Source organism: Pinus tabuliformis, chromosome 2_1, assembly GCF_031772625.1.
Source record: "Pinus tabuliformis cultivar Carrire ecotype Pingquan chromosome 2_1, CPIR1, whole genome shotgun sequence".
In the NCBI taxonomy this organism is placed as follows: Eukaryota; Viridiplantae; Streptophyta; class Pinopsida; order Pinales; family Pinaceae; genus Pinus; species Pinus tabuliformis.
Genome location: NC_142299.1, coordinates 520,261,360 through 520,285,849, shown reverse-complemented (window position 1 = coordinate 520,285,849; position 24,490 = coordinate 520,261,360). Strand labels below are relative to the sequence as shown.

Here is a 24,490-nt window from a genome sequence, read left to right as displayed (position 1 = left end):
TAGAATAGCTTGGGAACCTAAATAGGGAAAGTCATGCCCATTAAAACCTTAAATCTAAACTCTAACTTCGGGACGAAGTTTCCTGAAGGGGGAGTGTATGTAACGACCCATCCTTAAAAACACATATTATATGCTCCTGTATAAAAAAATAAAAAAAAAAAAAATAACAAAAATAAATATATATATATAATAATAAATAAATAAAATGATATTTATAAAATAGAACAAAAATCAAGTATTAATATCAATATTAATTAACCTAAAATTCTAAAGTTTATATTAAAAAGAAAACAAACATAAATGAAGTTTATGGTAAAGTACTCAATATTATAAAATTAGAAAAGGGCGAAAGTTATAAAGTGAAATTCTAAGGTTATAAATCTAAGTGCTTCCTATAATCACCTGTACGGGAGGATGACTCACGGCTGGAGGAAGCTGTCACCGCGGGAGTAAGCGGTGGAGTCGTAGGTGTACAGGGCGGCCACCGCTTAGCCCAGGCTATAAAACCGCAGAGATGAGGTTGAGATGTGGGGGGGAAAAAACCGAGAGTGGAGGGAAGGAGAACACCAGGAGCAGAAAATCAAGAGTACAAACCAGAGGAATAAGATTGACCAGTGGAAGAGCTTTAATCGGTCTGAGGTTCTGGGCATGGAGGCAGTGAGCTTCTGCGAGAAGCTTACTGGATTGAGCAACCATCTGCTCAGTCTGGCTGGGAGGAATTGGTTTCCCGGTAATTGGATCAGAGAAACCGCGGCGTCATCAACTACACCGGAGCAGGCAGCAGTTCAGGTAGGTGTTCAAAATCCCTTACAGTTACTGTATTTCTATTCTGGTTATTACCGTATTTGAGTTTATGTATTTATGTTCTGCTTATCACCTTATTTCAGTTTATGGTCTTTACAACAACCTTTGCCTTGTTACCCACCACATGTGGGTAGTGTATATAGGAGAAAAAATTTCTCCTAGATGGTCCTCAGTCAGCAACCAGCAGCCCCTTGCAGCCACCAGATAGCTCAATGTGCGTTTATCTCCGCCACCTGAGCCAGCCATGTGGTCCCTCGCCTAGTTGTTATGATTGTATGTTTGAAGGTGGGCCCCCTGACCCCAAAGGTATGGCTTTTCAATTGTATAGTTGAGTAATTTTCCTTACTTGTCATGGGCACTTTGGGGCATGGATTAGTGGGGGGATTTGGCGAAAAGAGTGGGTTAGGTCTGTACTCATCTCATTGCCCGATTTCGTGGTTAGCCTTGTATCCTAGTCTGTGGGACCTTGATTGGCCACTAGCTTTAGAGTTGGCACTACTTGGAAAATCCCAACTTTGGTTGTGTGGTCCCGCTTCCCGACACCACATACATCATCCCCTTCCACTCATTTTATCCCTATTCATCTCTTTTCCCATCCAAGTCCAAATGTGTCCATTGGATCCACACACAGTCAGCCTCCTCCTCCCCTTGTCCACACCTTGGGTCAGGCCTAGAATGATGCCCATAGGTTGATGCGGCCAAAAAGAAAAGAAAAATCATTATTTGACCACTCTCAACAGGAAATGTACCACAAAATGCAAAAGATTGTCGGGTCATACAAAATTAGCACGTGGGCAAAAGCCAAACATGAGTTCTACCCCTTATCCATGGCCATCACACTGGCTCCTATGGGCCCTAGATGATCCCCCTCCATCATTAAGGAACCCATGATTGTCCTAACCCCTGGTGGGCAATGAACCGCCCACCTTAAGGGGGTATCCACTGTTATATACTACACATCATGCTCTCATCCCCTGGAGCCCCGAGCAGTTATGAAGAAAAATCAATCAGAGGCAAAAGGCATATGAAGAAGGGTGGAAAAACAAAGGTTGGGGTAACTCATGTACCACGATTTGCTCCCTCCTACACTCACATACCCAAGTGTGGGCTTCCCTTATTATAGCTACCCTTGTACCATGACATGTGGTCTAGATGAATCTCGTGATCCCCACTTCGTTCCATTACTATATCATTTGCCACCTACCACTTGAGGGATGTACCATGGACATGTCACCCCCTTTAAAGGTTGAAACCGCCTAATAGGGTCCTTGATTAGCCCCTTATTGAGCTTGGAGACACTTGTACATGCCAAAGCCCACTATGGAAGGGCATGCCACCATGAAGTGCCCCATTGATTCCATGATTTGTAAGCTCTTTTACTTGATTATTCTAATGATTTGTTGTATTGGAGGGCAAGGGGACGCATTGGATCTTATGCAGGATTGCAAGTGGGTCTCCATATTGGGCTTGGTCACCCTATATGGGGTCCTAGCCCTCCAGAGGGCCACATTGGCACTTGTAGGGTGAGCGTTGAGAGCCATGGGCCTCCACCATAGCAAAGAGTACTTCATGGATCCCCAACACCACTTGTTGATTACTCGTGTTCCACCTTTTGGATGAGGATGATGCACCTGGTTCACCATGCCCAGCCGGCTCCACACATGCACCATACACTTGGCAAATGTTCCAGGGTCCAGAGGATGTCTCCCGCTATAAAGGGAGGGATTATGTCATCATCCTAGCCCTTACAAATGGTCTACAGGCATTTCCGATCCACTTGGAGACCCATGAGGATATCCTTGTGCCCCCACACCCACTTGGGAGCACCACAGGTTCTTGCATGGAAAACAAGGGGCCAACCCCTTGTCCACTATGTTTGGAGTCCAAGTTCACATCATGGCACCTCTAGGGCTTCATTAGGCCTCCTCAAAGGCCCAACGACTCATTATATTGATCATTATGCCCTCTTGAGAGGCTTATTCTTGTTTTATTTAGCTATTTTGGTGGACTTTTCACCAAAAGTATTGTTATTATGCACATTATTTTATTTTAGGGGTATTATTAGTCCAAATTAGCCATTCGAATCCCTTAGAGGATTGTAAAAAAAAGTCAACCAAAAACACATAAAATATTCAAATTTTAAAGAAAAACATCTATATTCATGTGCATCCATATCGATCCAAACCATTTATACACAAATAAGCAAAAATTCTCATTTATATAGCATAAAGGGTGCACATAACCAAAACAACACTGAGTGAAATCCATCTCTAAACTGAAAATACATCAACAAGTAAGCTCTAGATGGCCTCTAGCATTAAAAAAAATCATGCTACAATAAGTACCTACATATCATCAATATCACACTCTAAGAATTAAAATGAAATAAGAAAAACTTAGAATGTCAAGTCAATATTTTGTTTGAGTAATGGGTACATTTTTAGTAGGGTTATGATAGAGTTCAACAATCAATGCCACTAACATCAAAGTACACAGAGGTCTTCGTGCTCTTGATTAAATGCTAGTTTCGTACTCATACATGACAAAATCCAATAAAAATGTTGCAGTCCCCACAATTCTGAAATCCTAAAAACTGTTAAATCTGTTGGATTTTGAGTGGGATCTAAAATTCTTCTTTTTCCATATGAAATCCAATGACGTCAAAATCACTCTCAAACATCCCAAGTCAATTAATGGTAGCATTAAAAATTTAAGTAAAAATATGAACATACTTTTACTTTAAGAATTTAACATCACTATTCATTGGATAGCATCATTCGAGCATTATGGTCAAATACTAGGCTTCCCCACTCCTAAATTGTTGCTTTTTTTTAAATTGCAGTCAAAAGATCCTTGGTAGCATTGTACAAAACCGGCCAATTCCATACAGTTCAGTATCACGCTGGCCTTTTCCAGCCCGTGACACTGGTTCGGACTAGTTTTCCCTCAAAAAAGGTTGGATTAGCCAATACAATCCAATCCGGTCTAGTGTTGAAAATTGGCAACTATGGGATGAATTTCCTTGAACAAAATTCCATTTCTGGCCTTTCTAGAGTGACTTTCTAAAATTAGAAAGTCATGTCTATCTTTGCAACCATGACTTTCCAAAAATAGTTAATCACTTTCCATCAATTCGTAATCATATATAGATGATGGAAAATCACTTAACTTGTCCTTAATCAATCTCAATTAATTATTTTTAATTTAATCATCAATATTATTATTATTATTATCCTTATGATGTTGTAATAATATTATTAATGTTATTATTATTATCCTTATGATGCTATAATAATATTATTAAAAGAGAAATACATCCACCTCATCTCTCTCTCTCTCTCTCTCTTTGATGGCACTCATACCTCTCTCACTCTCTCTCCCTAAATGAATTTGTTCCTCTCTCTTGAATGCTCTTATGCACATCTTACACATCTCCTACACACATTTATGACTTGTCATAAGATTCCTCTTACACCTCTTCAATGCATAAGTTACACGTTTCAAGGAATGCGTACCTCTCTCTCTTTATGGTGTAAGTTACTCAAGGCATGCATACCTCTCTCTATTTATGGTGTAAGTTACTCAAGGCATGCGTACTCCCTCTTGATGGCATGAGTTACTAAGGAGAGTGTGCCTCCTTTATGACATAAGTTATTCTCCAATTTCGGCATGAGTAACTCCTCCTCAAGGTATAGGAGTTACTCCCTCGTGAATTTGACCTCCTTGCTCTTCTTATATATTTGTGTCTCTCATCCTCACTTGACACACTTATTTGTGCTTGTGAAAGGAGAAATCAAACTTGAGAGAGAGAGAGAGAGAGAGTTGGAGAGGCTAGAAGAAGACTGAGAGATATGTTGATTTCTGGTAGCATTGGATGTGCTCTAAGTCTCAAAATTTGCAAGGAGGCTTAGACACATGCATTCTCCAATACCTAGAAGTCGTTTTGGGAAATTCCACTCGGAGACAATTTTATTAGAATACTTAATTATTTTTTATGGGACCCTAAGTCTAAACTTAGGAAATTAAAATAATTAATGGATATTAATCTAAACTATGGGTGTAACTTCTAGAAGAAGACGAGGATCAAGCCAAAATGATATAAGCCATTGATTAGAAGTTAATCTGGAGACACTTAGAAACCACACAGAGGGGAGATCAGAATTTCGATTTTCTGAAACAAAATAGCTGCCGAAGAGATTTTCGATAGTGATCTTTTGCAGAGAGGGGCATGGATAGTATCTAGTGAGAAGTCTTTTCCTGGGCTAGAGAGTACAAGGCAGAGAGGACAGAACGACGTACAGAGAGAGGTTGACGTTGGCCCTCGCAGTGTTGACACAGTGGCAGTGCAAAGCCTAGAGGGAGATCGAATTTCTCCATGTAGATCAAAATATTTCTCCATCTGAAGTATCCAATTTACCGGATCCTTGCCATCAAACTTCCTCATCTTGCTTTTTCTTGATTTTAGGACCTCGAACTTGAAACGACTGTAACTCTATACTTGCAAAGTTAAAGAAATTGAGTTTCGGAAGCTCAATTTCGGAAGGGTGTGAGACGGGGAGGCTGGAAATCGAAGTTTTTGGGCAACAAAGGATCAGAAGGAAGAGCAACGCAATTCCCAACAGAGGTAACGCAGAGACTGCGTAAGGCTGACGCAATTCAACACAGAGGCTAACCCAAAAGGGACGCAGAGCCTCTTTCCAACAAGATCAAGGTCAAATTCTTCCAACGACATGGTGAGAGCATCTCACTACTTGTTTTGTTCAGTTTTTCTCTGTACCGGATAGCTAGTTGGGCATCCAATGAATTGTACTCAGAAATTACTACTGCTTAATAATAAACACTCAGTTGCTGCACCGGTTTTCCCACATTGGGTTTTTCCAAGGACATTTGTCCAAAAATAATTGTGTAGATGTGTGTTGTATCTCCTTCCTGTTCAGTTTCATGTTTCGGCATATTATTTTAAATAGTGAATGCTACAATTGTATTTACTTCGAAATTTACCATAGAACACAGTAAATAATTTGTATGGATTAACAAGTAGGAGAAGTAACATCAGTTTGTTGCAATAGGGATTCCGAATTTAGGAATTTTCATAAGAGAGAGAGAGAGTCTTGAAGAGCAAGAGCAGATCTTGGAGAGCCAAAGTGCTTCAATGCCTGCATCAACTATTGCTATCAGAAATCTTCAGATTTGGGTGAACTTCTTCATTCTTTCATTGTACTTTGTATCTCTACTGAACAATTGATTTCTAATAGAAGAAGAATCTGGTTGGGTTTTCCCCAATGTGGAAAAAGTTGAAGTCGGGATTAATTCGGCAAGGGTCCAAAAGTTGAAAACTCGTCAAAGTCGGGAGTTATTTGAAAAAGTCGGCAAAATTTAAAAAAACACAAAATTATTCATTTTTTTAATTTTTTTTAACATCTAGAGTATCCACAACATCAAATAAATGCATTTCCACATAAACATGTAAAGAAAGCTAATATATAATATGTATATGAAGTCTAATGCTACATCACATATCAAAATAGTGAATCAACTCCTGAATTTTGAGTCTTATCCGAGTCTCAACTCTCAAGAGTCAAAATATCAACAAAAAATATAATAAATGTATATCATGAGTCATCTAAAAGTCATCAAGTAATCAGTCACTGAGATCCTCTTCCCCTTTTAATTTTTGTTTCCGTTAATTGTATTAAGAAATATGTCATGCATTTATTCAGTAGATTGTAATTTTCTTGGGTAATAAGGTGTCAAGTGGTAGGTCCAATGAAAATTAACAGTGAGTATCACAGTAGATGTGAAAATTAACGCTTGGTGAATCCAAGCTGCTTATTTTCTGAGAAAACAGTAGATGTCAGATTATTAACCTAGCCTTGGCATCTATTATTCAAAAAGTCTTGGAGGTAAAATCCACTTCTGATACATAACCTTTCCCCACATTTACAGGGAATTCACCACTAAAGAAGATTCCCTTTCAAAACGTGCTCTCATTGTAGGAAGAATCTTTGTTGTCACAAGATTTCACAGGTACTTTGTTCCTGTCTGAAAAATGGGTTCTTTTTTGAGGCATTGGTTTTGTTTTTTGGGGACAGGCTGTTGCTATTTGATCTTCATGACCTCCTCTTTGTTGTTTCTCCTGGAAGCATTCAACAACTGTAACAATGTTTTTGATGGTGTGGGGTTCTTTCTACGGAAGACTGTTGTATGCCTGTCCTTTTGGTACTTTTGTAATCTTTTGAAGGGGCAGTGGCTGTTAGAGTCTGGATCACTGAAAGCCTGGCGGCTTAGCCAATGTATACTTTGCTTTCTAACTAGAAATATGAAGTATAAAGATTTGTTTTTCCTTGGAAAACAAAAACATATCTTAACCTCAAAACTAACAGATTACAAATGAGACTGCTATGCTCGCAAGAAGTATGACAAACAATACAATGCAATAACTTGAAAATGCATGGATGGAAACTTCAATTTATAGTTTTTTCACCGTTGCGGCCTCTTTATCCGCGGCCTGGAAAGGGAGGAAGACTTTTTGGGTCGACTCCCGATTAAATCGGGAGTATAAGGAAAAAATCGCGATTTTTTCCTTTGTGAAAAAGTCGCCAAAAAGTCGGGGGATTAAATCGTTTAGTTCAAAAAATCGCGTTTTTAGGATTAAATCGGGATTTTTTGCAGACTTTTTCCACACTGGTTTTCCCCTTGTGGGTTTTGCCCTGGTCATTCATCTAACTTCTCTGTGTCTCATTGAGTTCTTGGTTGCCTTCTATTGTGCATATGGTTTATATGGTTTATGTTCTATCTACAATTACTTAACTTATATTGCAGCATAAAGAAATTCCAAATTTAGGTGATTGTAACAGCATAAAACTTCAAAATTTCAACATCTAGTTTTGATAACACTGTCTAGTAGTGGTAGGGATTGATCTTTTGGAATAGGATCATAATTTGACAATTTGTGTGCTATCCCTGGCACATTTAAATTTTGAGTCAAACTGGTGTAAATCCTTAGGCATATAAAGTTCTACAGGGATACAAACATGGCCTTTAGACTAGGTTTGAGAATAGCTACAATGTGAAAATTCTATCACTACAACAACTGATTTATTTTTCCTACTTATTTCCCAATAAGTTATTTCTGAAAATCCTTCAGTAAACATTAAAATAAATTCTACCGCAAATATCACACCATAATACAGAAACAAACACATGCACAAGAATGAACACATTGACACAGATATTTTGGACAACAGTCCCCAAAAAACCCCACTGTGGGAAAACCGATGCAGCAAGGGAGGATTTTATTTTTCAGTAATTCTTTAGTACAAATGGGTGCCAAACTGGCTTACCCAACAGAGAGAAAATTCTCCAACACTTCTCCCAGTCTCAGCATCAGGCTAGCTGACCTTTGCGTAGCTCCCAGACCCTTTGCGTCAACTCTTGCCTCTCTGCGTTAGCACTGGGCCTCTTTGCGTCACCCACGCAAGCCCTCTAGTGACTGCACAGTCTGCTGCCTCTGCGTCTGCCTCTCCAACCTCTGTGTTGGTCCTTTGGTGTTGTTCCTGACTCTCTGTTCCATACTTGCTGCCTCCTACTGCTCTCCAAACCACTAGTTCGAATTTCTCAACTAACCCCACTCCAGAAATCGAACTGACTGGTCTCGCTCAGTATGTTCTCCAACTGACCCTCAAGACTCTTCTTATACTTTTCCTGTTGGTCCTTCAACGGTCGAGATTAAATCTCTAATCAACGGCTAAGATTAAATTTGCCTTGAGCCATGACTTTTGAAACCTTCTAACCCAATTTTATATTAATACCCATTAATATTTTATTTTTCTTAAGTTTAGACTTAGGAACTTCATTAAAAATATTAATTATTTTAATATCTCCCAAACCGGTTAGAATCTACCCAAACCATTTCTGGGTCATGGAGATCTCATGTGCTTTAGCCTCTCCACCAATTTTCATGGCTAGAGCACATCCGATGCTACCCCAAATCAACATACAATGTGGATTTGGGTCTAGGAGAGGGGTTTTCTAAACAATTGTTCAACTAGAATTTATGGTTTTTGTGTATTCCCTCCTAATTGAAGAAAAAATGTTGTTTGTAAAAGCTTCAATATGACTATGCTCCCCTAGCAACAACAATGTCTCTCCCTAGAGACAGGTTCAAACAATGTTACCTCTGTTCTAATTTCTAACTTTGGGCTTGATGTGGCCATCTTAGAAAATGTAGACAATTAACTAAGTCAAAACAATAATATAAACTAACTCATACTAGCAATATAAAGTATAAAACTCAAAGAATAAAATATTTCAGAAGATCAATCAATAACTAACTTTCACAAACAGAAAATACAAAGAGAGATAATTGTAGAAGGCAAAACAAATCTAGTATCTTTATTATCAGCTCAAATAGGTAAAAAGTCATGATCATAGTTGACCATGTCAAAGACTATGTATAATACTATTAACTAATTATTATTCATTATTAAAGACTAACAGAGTTATTGACTTTGTCTAGCTCAAATTGAATTCTGTACAGCTTGTTCCTTCTTACTCCAAGCACTTTTGTTGTGTTGAGGCTGGAACCCTTGGGACAAACATACACATTCCCCTTTCGGAAAGTCACCACATAACCCTTGTCCTCCAATACTGAAATAGAGATCAGATTCTCTTTTAATCCTAGAATGTACAACACGTCCTTCACCAATAAAGGCTTCTCGCACTCACTCTGAAACTTGACAATTCCACTGCCTACTGACTTGTACTTGGTATTGTCACCAAGTTCAGTGTGGAAATCCAAACCGTGCTCCTTTAGACTGGTAAAGTAGTCTCACACTCCAATCATGTGACCTGAAGCACCACTGTCAATGTACCACACACTGGTGACCATTGAACTAGAGAGGCATGCGATGAGTGAAAACTCATCCTCAATCCTGGTTGTAAACTCGTCCATCTCAGTTGTAGCAACAACCTGCTTCTTTTGTTTGTTCTTTTTCTTTTTAGGGCACTGGCTGGTATAATGTCATGGCTAGTGGTAAGCAAAACATTTTACTTTGTTGATGTCTAACTTCTTTTTCTTGCCCTGTGAGGTAACTCCTTCAATGGAGCCTTTCTTGGCCTTTCCCTTGCTCTTGGATGCTAGAACCAGGTTCTCTTCCTCCTCACCCTTCTTCTTTTGGTCTCTACACTAAGACCCTTCTCAAATCTCTTCCTGTATTAAATCATCCCACATCCTTTCCCATGTGGGAAGATGCTCTCGTCCAACAATGCATTTAACAAACACATCCCACTGCTTCGAAAGCCATTCAAGGCTATACACATCAGTTCAGTGTCAGGAACTGTTTTCCCTATGGCTACCATCTCATCTCATACCTGCATGAACCTAATAAGGTAAGGAGTCACACTTTCTCCCTTGGACATTTTGGTGCTGTGGATTTTGACACTTTCTGTTCTAGTTGTCAATCTGGTACAGTTTAGTGAGTGCATCCCATATCTCCTTTGTTGTCTTATTCTCTAACAAATGGGGAATAAATTGATCTTTTACCCTGTCCAAGATGATCCTCTGTGCCCTAACTTATTTCACCTAATAGAGGTCTAAGGCAATAGGATCTGATGTAGGCACAACCACTGTGGAGCTGACAAAGCTCCATAACTTATTCTCCTTGAGAACAGTATTAATCAAGACATTCCATTGGAGATAATCTGAGGCTCCTAATCTGCTTTCATACCTGACACCGATTGCCAAGGTGGATCAAACCCTTGATTAACTGTTGTTGAAGACCACGAACCCCTTTGAGCTTGAACTTGTGCAACGCTTGAATTTCTTTCAAAGGCTTGGCTCTGATACCATGTTAATTTTTCTTAAACCCAGCAAAACGATTCCATGTGCCAATAAATTCTTATACACAGATTTTAATTTTAGCAACAACCTCATATCTGAATTCATGCACAAACAATACTGCTGAGCTTCTAACAGATCTACACAGCAGAAACAGAAATCAAGCACACTAAATTTTGACACAGCCTTTTACCCTGGAAACCCAACTTGGGAAAAACAGCATTCATATTTTGTTTTATTTCAACTTACAGAGGAAAATCATAAGTTTTATTACAGCGCCAAAACCTGTCCTAGCACCTCGATATTCAAGCCAGACAGATTTGTCTAGATCTGTGAACCAAGTAGCAATTTGCTGCCTCGATCTGTGTGCCAATAGTGCCTAGATCTATATGCCAAACTGCTGCCTAGACCTATGTGCCAAACCGCTGCCTCAATCTGCATGCCAACAGTGCCTAGATCTCTGTGCTAATAGTGTCTCAATCTTTGTGCTGCAGTACGCTCCTTGGTATCTATATGCAGACAGATCCCTATGCAGCCTTCGCACACAAGCAACCTGTCTTGGTTTGTTTGACTGGCTGCCTAGATTTGTGTGTTTTCTTTTTCCTCTCCTTTTCCTCACTCACTGCTCCTAGGCTTGAATGCCAACTTCCTTGAAGTGCATGCTGCCTTTGGAATATGTGCCAAGATCTCCTCAGGCAATCACTTTTATAAGTTTCCTTTGCCTCATGATTCACAAAGTCAACTTCATGATTAATGAAATCATCCTCGTAATTCATGATCTCGATTCTCAAGATCTTTAACATTCATTAATTAATGTGCTTCGGAAAAATAAAAGGTCACTTTGCTAGAAAATTTTGCCGGACATCTTCTGCATGCTTAACACTAAGCCTATGCAGAATCACTTGTCCGAGCTACCAAATTTAACATTTGGCACATGTCTTATGGACAGGACACATGCCAAACACATCTCTTGCATGCCCCAACTGTGTCGTGATTTCAGGACACGCGCCATGCAAAAAGGGGCCCATGACTAACTAAAAAAGTGATATGCCCCTCATTCTCATTTTTTTCACATTTTTGTCTTGCACGTTGGAGCTCTGAGGTATGTTGGTGTCCAACTGAAAGGTCTATTGCATACTTGAAGAGATTTCAAGTACTTGGTAGGTGGATCAGTGACAGTGGGAACTTTTACACATCTTATGGGATTCAGTGACCATAAAAAAAACTGAATAGGTTATATAATCTATATTGCATGATGAACTGAAGACACTGTTTATGAAATTCATATTGTTCTAATAGGATTTGGGCATTTCTCATTTGTTTCCAAAATTTCCCATCATGTTAAAACGGAAAATGGTTAATCAAACAATTCATATTATCTACTGGTTTGATAGTTGTCCCTTTTCTTCTGAAAAATGCTATTTATAAATTTCAGTGGTGATAAACTTTGGCAATTGATAAAACTTTATTCCTCAAATATCTCCTCATTCCTGAAAGGGGCCTTTAATAATGTGGACGATGTAAATAGTCCCATAGATAAAAAATATTCCCTTGAAAGAGATGATATATTTGAATTTTTTGTTTCTCGAAATAACAGAGAAATCATCAGCACCAGTATATTGTTGTTAGTATGATAAGCATAGTACCTTGACATTTCCATGTATCTGTCCTTGACTGTGGAGATAGTCCAGTGCCTTTAAAACATGAAGCAAGAAAACTGCAATAACTAGCTCCTCAAAGCCATTTGGGTAGACAGCTTTCATTAGATGAAGACAAGATCCTCTGGCCATATATGGCATTACCACCCAAAGATTACGATCTACTACAAAGGAACAATGTGTTCTCAAAACATTTGGATGGTTAACCAAGGCCACTGTACGCATGTCGCAACATATCTCATCCTGTGCAAAGTTGTAGAAAGCATCAGTGAGACATATTTATTTCCTATAGAATTACCACATCTTTGTTATTTTTCTTCCATAACAACAAAGGAAATTCATATTTAGTATTTTACTTGATGAATATGTCATGTTCCTCACCAATTGCAAACTAATCTTCAACATTTTAAGATTGTTATCTAGGTAAAGCCATAGAAGTCGGCCATTTTCACAGAAAACAATAACTCATTGGGGAGAAAACATTAAATATCAAATCCATGAAGAAAAAACAAATGATATATTTGCTTGTTTGCAACAATGTCTAAAAAGGGTTTGGAATTAGGCCCTCAAAAAATTCACAACAATACATCAATATAGAGAAAACAGTGTTATGAACCCTTGCTACTCATCCACTTCCCTCGTACTTATAATATACATACCTCATATAGGCAATATTCTTATCAAATGAGCTTTGAATTTCTATAACCTGGAAACCTCAAGCACATTTAAGATTTGGTAATAAGTGACCCAAATACATAACTTTGATAAAGGTGCCTATAAAACTACACTTAAGTTGCTAACACCAACAGATAGGTAACTTGATTAGGTGTTAGTCATTCCATTTATTTTATTTTTACTCCAGCTAGTTCATCACAAAAAGGAAAAAAGAAAAATACTATATTGCAGGGAACCCCTAAAGCATATATGTGGAAATATCACTGAAAAAGCAAAAGTTGCAATGCTACCACATTTTGATAAAGAAACCCAAAGCTAGCCTTTAGAGTAGTAGATGAAAAAAGGATAAAGGTAACGGGAACAAAAAACAAAGAAATGTAAAAAATTAAAATGCATAAAGTAAGGACCATGGTCCAATTAGAACTTGTAACAATGGTGTTTAACCATTCAAAGCAGTCAGTTTGAAAATAAAGAGGTAAAAAACCGTCTGGAAGAGATGACAAGGATTGATGCTAGTCATCAAGTTGACACAAAATTAATGAGAACTCATAAAACCATGGAGTCAGCAGGTGCAACTAAAATTAGGAATCAATTAAGATTAACAGCATCAATGAAGAGAAAAGTGTGTTTTTCTGTGCAAAACTGGGCTAGCAGTGAATCAAACTCTCAACAACGAATCTCCAAAGAAGCGAAAGATGGATACCTATACAAACATCATGCTTCGGGAGTACAACAACGTTGACGCTGTGAAACCTTGCATTGGAAAATACAATAATTGAATGATGATTACCAGTGACTTGGTCTTTGCTTTTCATAATAGTTTGATGCCAAATCAAACATGTGTTGAGAAATCTCGGGCAGCTCGATTAGGTGATTTCTCTTACTTTGGTAATTGTTTGTGATGTATTTTTACTTAACTTAATTAGCTTCTTTTTTCTCTTGATTATATGTAGTGTTCTTATCATCAAGCAGCTACCAAATCATAAAGAACAACAGGACAAGAGGACACAAGATGCACATGATCAGCCAAGGCCGAAACCTCTCCTCTTGAGAGGAAAACCCACAAGAATTCTTCTCCTTCAAATGATGAATTCCAAGACCTAAGACCCTTCACAAAGACCCCTCCAAGACCAAGTCAATCATTCTCCTTGATGAGCCTTCTTTCCAACAATTCTAGCAATCTATTCAGTAACTTCAACCCCAGTTGTTTCTTCTGCAACTTCGACCCAGCAGTTTCTTCTGCCACTTTGACCCAACAATTTCTTCTACAATTTCGACCCCAACAACTATCCAGCACTTCGACTTGCCCAACAACTTTCCAACACTTCGACTTGCCCAACAACTTTCCAACACTTCAACTTGCCCAACAACTTTCCAACACTTCGACTTGCCCAACAACTTTAGAAACCCTAACACAAGAAAGAGAGAGAAACCCAAAAACTTCGATCTTACTTTTCTTCTTCTTTTTCATCCTTTTCCAACTTCTTCCTTGAGGAGATTTACTTGCTTGTTGTGTGTCCAAATGAGGTCAAGTTCCTTCTTATTTATAGGCTTTCTAGGGGTATGAATTGCTTCCTTGAGGCCGACTTGATCTTTCATGTAAGCCGACTTGCTTGAGGCACCATGACAAGGTCTTGGAGGATCTTTGACTCTATTTTGACTCATATTTTTTTCTTTACAATATGTAACATGCCCGAAAGGGTCTTTCATATATGACAGTGACTTTTATGACTTGTTGACTCAAAGACAAGCCCTGGAAGCACTCAATGGGTGCTTGACCTAAAAACAAATTTCACTTGAGCATGAAACGCATGCCTCAAAAACAACAATAATAAATTTATTTTTCTCTTTTCATTAAATACATAAAATCATGATTACATATGTCATCATGAAGGTTGAAACTAATACATATTTCAACACTCCCTCTTAACTAGGGAAGTATTCATAATCCTTACAAGGTACTTGGACATTCTTAATCTGAAGAATTGTCATAAGTGTCGGATTGGTAAGACATCTCTTTGCATTATACCAACCAGCATTGTCACTTAGCAAGGTTTTGACTAATAGCTCTATATCTCCACGAGATCATAGCACAATGTTGGCAAGACCAATGAGTGATAGACACCATCATCATTGTCTCTCAAGATACATACCCCACCCGGGTGTCCACAGGGTATGTCCTTCTAGGACAATTCCTATCTTGGAATGATACATCCTCAAGGAATTTCCTCTTCGACTACTCTTATCTTGGATGCGCTACCTCATGCTCAAAGAGTATTGGATGCCAGATGCTTACCCAATCCTCCATTCTTTCTTCATAAAGTGAAGACAAGAATGATGTGTCTATCTCTCCCTCTCAACTAGGAGAGATATACGCATTCCTATAAAAGGAATGTACCCAAGCTCCCTCTTATCAAGGGACTTGTCTAAGCTCCCTCTCAACCATGGACTTGTTTCCAACAGTAGCTATTTGTTCTTTGGTGGAGATTATGGTACCATCAGCTGCTTGTAGAGGTCCTCCTTTCGATATCATGAATTTCATCTTCATCATTATGGAGCCTTCATCTTCTAGTTCTTCTTTGTAAGGCATTGGTCATCCATCACTTTCCTTCAACAAACCATAGGATTGAACCAAGAGTCATGTCATCCTTCTTTTCATAGGAAAGTGATCTCCCAGTCCACATATGGACTTTCTTCATACAGCTACCTATTCCTTCAGGATCTTCCATCCGACCAAATGAGTGCTATTTATAGGTGACATCTACAACTTTCTTTTGGTAGCCCTGTATAAACCCATCCAGATGTTGTTCAAAAATAAAAAATGAACATCAAATCAAAGTTACATTTTGTTATGGCCTTTCATCATGACATCTGCTTCTTGCAACATCAACATCCTGCACATTCATAAATATATCTCCAAGGTTTTCAATGTCAAGGGCCTCTTTTCCTTACAGACTTTATCAAAGTCTTCATATCCTCTCTATGGAGATATCATAGCCAGTTCTTCTAGTCATCGAATGTTGATTTCCTTTTTCTTACGTGACCATAGTTGCATCTTTCATGATCTCTTCTTTCTTTCTTCACATATTACTCCCCAGGAACTTCCATCCACAATTCCTTCATCTTTGTCAACCACCTCATATTCCATATGAGGACATATTATGTTGATTTCATCTTGTCAATATGTGACTCATGCCTTCATGCATCTTTCCAAAGGAAGAGATCCCTTTTCTTCGATCATGCTCATAAGGTAGAGCATTTACCCATGCGATCTGCAACTCTATCATGGCATGACTTAAATATTTCAAACATATACATACCTCTTTTCTTCTTTTGGTCATTTGACTTTGCTTGGCAGCTTCCTTTCCTTACGGGTTTTTCAACCATGCTGCATCCCTTTGTCATCATACCATCATCCTTCTAAACAATGAATCCCATACAAGGTGGAATTCTTAGCGAGACACTTGCTTCTTCCAAGATAGGTAAACCTTCTAATGAAGATTCTAACGAAGGATCTTAATTATCCTCATTCTGCAAATGCTCCTTCCTAATGATGATGTATGATGATTTCTTTTTACCATCCTAGATGACGTTCTTCCAACCATATAGACTATTTATGCTTTCAATGAGGTTACCAAGAGCTTCTTCCTTTTTATGATGACTACTACATCCATGTAGACTTCTACTTCATCTATCTTTCAAGCTTCTATAAAGATGTCATGGGAACTTGCTTCAGTCGAATGCTCCTAATATGATGCCATCTCCTAATATGATGCATCCTATCATACTTATAATGCTTTCTACCATGATAGCTATCTTTCATAAAAACTAAAAAGAACTAGGTAAAGGAGATTATCTCAGTCATAGTTGAGATCTTTCACTTCCTCCTCCTTTGAATTCTTCTTCTCAGGTTCTTCCACTTCTTCGGTAATATAGGCTTCATTTTTTTCCTTCTTTTTGTTGTCCTTCGTGAGTTTAGAACAATTTCTCTTCTAGTGCCCATATTCCTGACAGCCATAGCATTTCTTTATCAGACATTATTTCCCGCCAACTCTTTGCAGTTGGCCTTGTATTTCTGACACCCTCATAAGATATGAGGTTATCTCGTCTTCTTTTGATACCTTCATTTTATATAGCTCGGTTCTCAAAGATATTACTTCTCCTACAGTGCTTACGGAGAATAATTCTACCAGCTTGTCATAGATGTCTTTTGACTTCTCTAATTTTGCCACATAAGGGATGAGGGAATCCTTGATTGATTCTATAAGGATTCTTTGAGCCCTTATTTTCCCCTTCATATACTTTGCTAGAGCTTCATCTTCTTCTTTTGGTGGTTCGACAATTGAACCCTTAACATGTCAAATGACATATTTTTCTATGAGGATCAAATTTGTTCTCTTCTTCCATGCAAGGAAATTTGATGACCCAACCAACTTATTGCTCGCCATGCAAAATGAAGTCATTTTGATAGTAGATTCGAATAGAGGTATAAGGATACTTCTTGTCAAGTGAAGATGCTCCTTTGATGGTGATATCTTCAACTTGATGCCTTCTTGATTTTGATGATGATGTTTTCTTCTTTGAAGATTACAATACTTCTTTTTATAGATATGTCTTCCTTCTGATATGCTTGAGATGTGATCCTTGCTTCAATGAGAGGAAGATCACCTTGATGGTGATTGCAAAATGTGTGAGCTTCCCAAGAATGCTTCAAGTGTGGAACCCTTCATTGGATGAGATAGGATTTTGAAGTCTTTTATGATATTCCTTAGTTTCTTCCTTGATACTTCTTAGATTGCTCAGCCCTTATGAATCCCTTCTTGATGGTTTTGATGTCCTCTTTAATGCCTTGGCCTTTCTTGATATTCCTTTTGATGGTCCTTCTACAAGTTGCCTTTCCTTGTCTTGTTTCCTTAGCTCTGATACCATGTTGAGAAATCTAGGGCAGTTAGATTAAGGTGATTTCTCTTACTTTGATAATTGTTTGTGATGTATTTTTACTTAACTTAATTAGCTTCTTCTTTCTCTTGATTATATTTAGTGTTCTTATCATCAAACAACTACCAAATCATAAAGAACAATGAAACAAGAGGACACAAGATGTAGGCGATCAACCAGGGCCAAAACCTCTCCTCTTGAGAGGAAAACCCACAAGAGTTCTTCTTTTCTTATATAATCTTAAATGGCGAATTCCAAGACCTAAGACCCTTGACAAAGACCCCTCCAAGACCAAGTCAACCTTTCTCCTTATTGAGCCTTCTTTCCAGCAATTCCAACGACTTCTTCAGTAACTTCGACCCCAGCAGTTTCTTCTGCAACTTCAACCCAACAGTTTCTTCTGCAACTTCAACCCAATAGTTTCTTCTGCAACTTCGACCCCATCAACTATCCAGCACTTCGACTTGCCCAACAACTTTCAGTACTTCGACTTGCCCAACAACTTTCCAGCACTTCGAGAATTCCAAGACCTAAGACCCTTGACAAAGACCCCTCCAAGACCAAGTCAACCTTTCTCCTTGTTGAGCCTTCTTTCCAGCGATTCCAACGACTTCAGTAACTTTGACCCCAGCAGTTTCTTCTGCAACTTGTACCCAGCAATTTCTTCCACAATTTCAGCCCAGTAGTTTCTTCTGCAACTTCGACCCCATCAACTATCCAGCACTTTGAATTGCCCAACAACTTTCCAACACTTCAACTTGCTCAACAAATTCCAGCACTTCAACTTGCCCAACAACTTTAGAAACCCTAACACGAGAAAGAGAGACAAACCCAAAAACTTCGATCTTGTTTTTCTTCTTCTTTTTCGTCCTTTTTCAGCTTCTTCCCTGACAAGATCGAACTTGCTCGTTGTGTGTCCAAATGAGGTCGAGTTCCTTCTTATTTATAGACTTTCTACGGGTACGAATTGCTTCCTTGAGGCTGACTTGATCTTTCATGTAGGTCGATTTGCTTGAGGCACCATGACAAGGTCTTCGAAGGTCTTTGACTCTATTTTGACTCATAAATTTTTCTTTACAATATGTAACATGCCCGAAAGGGTCTTTCATATATGACAATAACTCTTATGACTTTTGACTCAAAGACAAGCCCTAGAAGCACTCAATGGGTGATTGACCTAAAAATAAATTTCCCTAGAAGCACTCAAGAGGTGCTTGACCTAAAAATAAATTTCCCTAGAAGCACTCAATGGGTGCTTGACCTAAAAATAAATTTCCGTTGAGCATGAAACCCATGCCTCAAGAACAACAATAAAAAAAATATTTTTCTCTTTACATTAAATACATAAAATTAAGATTGCATATGTCATTATGAAGACCGAACCTAGTTACATATTTCAACAACGAGGTCATGGAAGTTCACATGGAAAGCATACCAGATAAAAAGAACCAAAACCTCTATGGCACATTATAGAACAAATATGAGTTTGGCCTCGTGATCCCCGTAAGAAAAGACATTGCTCTTTGGTTTTAACTCACATCTTCAGTTCAGTACACAAATCATATGTTTCACTATTATATTTCAAATTACTAAAATTATCACTAGACACTAACAACAACAACTGTAAAAGAGAACTGTGATTATTTAATAACATTGGTTATCAATTCTGGGGTGGTAGAAGAGAGGGCAGAGGGGGGAGGAAGTTATTTAAACCTTCAAGGACAAAAAGAATCAGAGTATGCATCAGATTAGGGATAGCATCCAACAACAAAGAAGAGGCTTTCACAGTTTACCGAGGACTTAGCATCCTAAAGGACAAATGCATGAACAAGGTAACCATTATTGGTTAACTCTTCATCATCAGATCACTGTTTTGGCAGCTTCCTGGAAAAAATTCAGTTTTTTCACAGTTGACACAAACAATCATTATTCTGAATCAATGTTTAAAAAAATATCCTTCTATCTTGTATTAAGAAAACAAAAAGCATTGGCAGATATTCAAACGAATGTAGTTTTAGGAATAGTTAGAAAAATTCAAAAATTAGATTTGATATTTTCTAGGAATGAAAGATATGAATTAATCTTTCATGGTTCAAGCCAATTCCTCATTATTTTGTATAAATGCATTTGTTGTAAAAGGAATGGGAATGCAGAAATGAAGAATAAAGTTTATAATTAAACCATGAGTGTGTGGTCTGCATCATATTGGTATCAGAGCAACGATAAAGAGAATATCTAGATTTCTTTTGTAAAGATCTAATGTGAGCTGGGTTTCAAACACAGAAGCATACAGGCTACATGTACAGATTGAATGAACTTCTTTGGACTGTTGCACACTGTATGGAACCTCTTTGATTCTGGTCAAGTTGTTGGGCGTTGCAATCAAGAGAAACATTTTCTATTGAGTCCTCTGCTGCTAGAATGAGTTTGTTGACCTTGTTGCAAATTTTGATTGGAGAACAAATCAGGCAAAGAAACTTTCAAACAGAATCCAAGAAGGGCGAGATAATTAATCATGGGTTCAAGTCGAGTCTTGTTTCAAATTGCTGGCCACATCTATAGCTCTTGGTCTTGTCAGAATTACTATTGGCAATTATTGTCATGTAGCATTGGGTACAATCTGGCATAGTTCAATCATAGTGGCATGACCATGAATGGTTTGGCACCACTGAAATCCAAATGTAGCACCCATGTTCTCTTCGATATCGACGGTTTATTACTTGATACAGAACAGTTTTATAATGTTTTCTGGGAACGTGTTGATTGTTGTTTAATGGATTCCTTGGAATGTTTGACTTAGTATGGCACAGCTGATGAATGTCCCACGGCAGTTCTCTGAAGCAACCCATAGCAATTACACGGCCTTCACAGCAATCAGTGGTACTTTATTCCAATATATGTGGCTTCTATAGGGATACACCTTTTCAAAATATGAAGGGCAATTCCCCATATAACATTCTTTTTATCAGAAAATTGGATGACAATACAAGCAAGATGGAGCTGCAAGGGTTGTTAAGTGAACAATCCAATTTCTGAAATGAAATTTTTAAGAAAGAGGGTTTTTTCCCTCCATCAAAAGGTGTGAGAAAGCATGTATTTGGAACTCTGCTGCCAAAAAAAACAAAAACAAAAAAAAATCTGAGTTTTAAGGTTTCAATGTGTGACAAATCATTTTGTCATCTACCCAGTTTTGGTGATCATTAATGCATAAGCACTAGCTCATTTATTTAGGTGTTCTTTACTCATTTTTACAACAAAGCAAAGGCGTCGAATTTTACATACAACACCCGCCAGTTAGAAAAAAGAAAAAGTGTGGCTGTTGGAAGAAGGTAATGGTGAAATTAATTGAAAGGGGGGTGTGAATCACTTAACCCTTCAATAATTATGTGATGTTCCTTTTTCCGGTATTCCTTATGGCATGGTTATGATGGACTTCCAGAGTTGGAGGCAGACTGGTCACAGGGGCAAGTTTACTTCATCAGCAGGCCCAGGGGATTTTGGAGATGTTTTATGGGGTCTGAAGGAGTTCACTTGCCATCCTCCATCATTAGGATTGCTTCTGCACAGCTTGCACCACGTTCCATTGCATTCTGATAATTCCCGTAAAACGGGGTTATTATAGTGCATAAATCATTTAATTACACTTAAGGTGGCTTTCTGAGAGGAATACTTGACAAAACACCTTAGCGTAATAGCTCGTTGGAACCGGAACAAGAAGATCTAGAGGATGGGATCGTTAGTGGAGATTTCTAGTGGTCTGAGGAGGCGTGATGGCCAATTTACCATTTTCCCACATTAAAAAGAATATTTTAATTGAAACAAAAGAGGGAAATGAGCTCAATGATTAAAATAATAATAAAATAGGAGGTGTTAGAGGGGTCCAACAGATTTATAAAAAGGAGGCCATTGGAAGGACATCTTGGATTTGACATTTCTTCTTGTATGAGAGGTTGAGAACCCAATTCTCTAACTTCAGTCCCAAGACGGAAACCCTCGGGTGATTCGATGAGAATGGGCGAGCACCCATCTCCCCTTTGGTGAATTCATCCAGAATGAATTCACAAGAGAGCTCAGCAGTGACATTTCAGTTCAGTTTTTGGGGGCTAGCACAGCATTGGAGCAGATTCTTGAGGCCAATGTTCCATCTCAGCTATTTTGTTGTATCAGCATGTAAACCCCAGTTTCTTATTATAATAAAAGTTGAGATTCTTGCTCATTGTATTATTGAATTGCATGCATTATTGAATTACGGAAACCCTCGGGTGATTCGGTGAGATTGGGCGAGCACCCATCTCCCCTTGGTGAATTCATCCAGAATGAATTCACAAGAGAGCTCAGCAGTGACATTTCAGTTCAGTTTTTGGGGGCTAGCACAGCATTGGAGCAAATTCTTGAGGCCAATGTTCCATCTCAGCTATTTTGTTGTATCAGCATGTAAACCCTAGTTTCTTATTATAATAAAAGTTGAGATTCTTGCTCATTGTATTATTGAATTGCATGCATTCTATTAGTTATATTTTACATGGCAATCTTCTGTTAAGTAAATGGTAATTTTTATGGAGAAATTTTGGTTAAGATAGGTTTCTGCAAAAATTCCCTCCTCAAAGAATTCCTAGCCAGGGAATTCGAAATCTCATTTGTTGAGCAGCAGCAGGAGAAAGGAGGTCACTAGAATTTTTCAATTGGCAGAGATGGTAGCCAGTGGGTTGAGAGATCAGGATCGGTTGGATGGTGCATCCAACTATGTGATCTGGAAGGCAAGGATGACATGCCTTCTAGATGAACATTTTCTCAAGACCTACGTCGACAGTGTGGTAGTTGTGCTCGCGGATCCAGATTTGCTCAAAAAGTACAAGGGAGAGATGGCAAAGACAAAGAGAATGATCCTCGACTGAGTGAAGGATCATGTGATCTGTCACATTGCTAGCAAAGGGACTGCCAAGGAGATGTGGGATGCATTGTCGATGTTGTATCAAGGATCTTCCGAGCAGCAGAAGATGTACTTAGAGCAGAAGATGAGGTCCACGCAGATGCAGAAAGGGGAACACATTGATCTGTTCCTTGCAAAGCTTCAAGAGACCCGAGATGAGCTAGCAGTTGTGGGATCTACACCTCCTCAGTCTTCCGAGATGGTAAGACTGACCCTCAACTTAGTTTCAAAGGAGTGGCAGGTATTTGTCCAGAGCATCCTGGGTAGGGAGAACTTGTCCAATTAGGAAGGAATGTGGGCAGATCTTAAGCAAGAGGAGTTAAGGAGAGACTTGGTCAAGTGTAAATTTGACGGAAGCAACAGCAGTGGATCGAAGCCCAAGGAGGAGGAAGAAAATGTAGTTGTCACATCCAAGGGGCAGCAAAGGTAGAGGAAGGATGTTTCGAAGATCAAATGCTTCAGAAGTGGTGAATTCGGTCACTACGCAACACAGTGTCCTCTCAGGAAGGAGGACAAAGATGAGAAGCATGATCCGAAAGTTGCACCTGCGAAGATCGAGGAGTTTTCCATGACAATCAAGATACCTCCAGGAGGGAGGTGGGCTGATTTAGAGTTGTAGTTCGAAAGGACTGCAGATGGGCAGGATCCTTGAGTTGTCCACCTCTCGGATCAATACCATGCTACGAGAGTCCAGATCAAAAGTAGCAGGATGGACCAGTGTCAGTTCGTGTAGAGGAGTGCCGAAGTGACAGATGCAGTGGCTAGGAACGCCGAAGAAGGTTACAGTGCAAATGCAGTGTTGGCAATGGCAGGGCCAGCAGCAGCACAGATGCAGAACTTCAAAGGGAGTTACAATAGGGATGCAGTGTTGTCAGTGACAGGGTCAGCAGCAGTACAAATGCATCATTTGCGTAGTAGTTGGTGGACAGGATGTCAAATATCAGCAGCGCAGAAGGAGATGTTACAAAACAGAGTGATGCTTCAGCATTTTGCATTGCTAGAGCACATTCCTCACTAAGAGGGAGTGTTGATTTCTAGTAGCATCGAATGTGCTCTAAGTCTCAAAATTTGCAAGGAGGCTTAAACACATGCATTCTCCAATACCCAGAAATCGTTTTGGTAAATTCCACCCGGAGGCAGTTTTATTAAAATAATTAATTATTTTTAATGGGTGTCTAAGTCTAAACTTAGGAAATTAAAATAATTAAAGGGTATTAATCTAACTATGGGTGAAACTTCTAGAAGAAGATGGAGATCGAGTCTAAATGATCTGAGCTGTTGATCAGAATCTAATCTGGGTCGTTGGTTCTCAACTGGAGGATTATAAGGAGGACACCGATGGGCACTTGGAGAACACATCGAGTGAAGATCAGAAGATCAATTTTCTGAAGCAGAGCAGCAGCCGAAAAGAATTTCGAAGTGATCTTTTGCAGTGAGGGGCAAGGATAGTTTCAGTTGGAGATTTCTCTTGATCCGGTAATAACCTAGCAGAGGAGGCAGTAAGAGATCTGGGAGAGGCAGCGCAAAGCTAGAAGAGGCCAACACAAGGCCACACAGAAGCAGTGTAGGCTGACGCAAAGGCAGTGCATAGCCTTGAGGAAGTCCAAAAATTTGTTGGGGGAATTGATATCAGAAGCCGGAAGCCGA

The 24,490-nt window shown here is 38.9% G+C and overlaps 1 protein-coding gene across 4 annotated transcripts in view; it reads right to left on the bottom strand.

The window, feature by feature from the left end:
* LOC149201234 (uncharacterized) overlaps positions 1 to 24,490 on the bottom strand; it is a 243,426-nt gene that overhangs the window by 160,446 nt on the left and 58,490 nt on the right. For all 4 annotated transcript variants that reach the window (XM_089402896.1, XM_089402895.1, XM_089402898.1 and 1 more), the window contains exon 2: positions 12,289 to 12,543. In XM_089402896.1, coding sequence (XP_089259022.1) covers positions 12,289 to 12,543 — 255 coding nt within the window. The remainder of the gene's footprint in view (positions 1 to 12,288; positions 12,544 to 24,490) is intronic.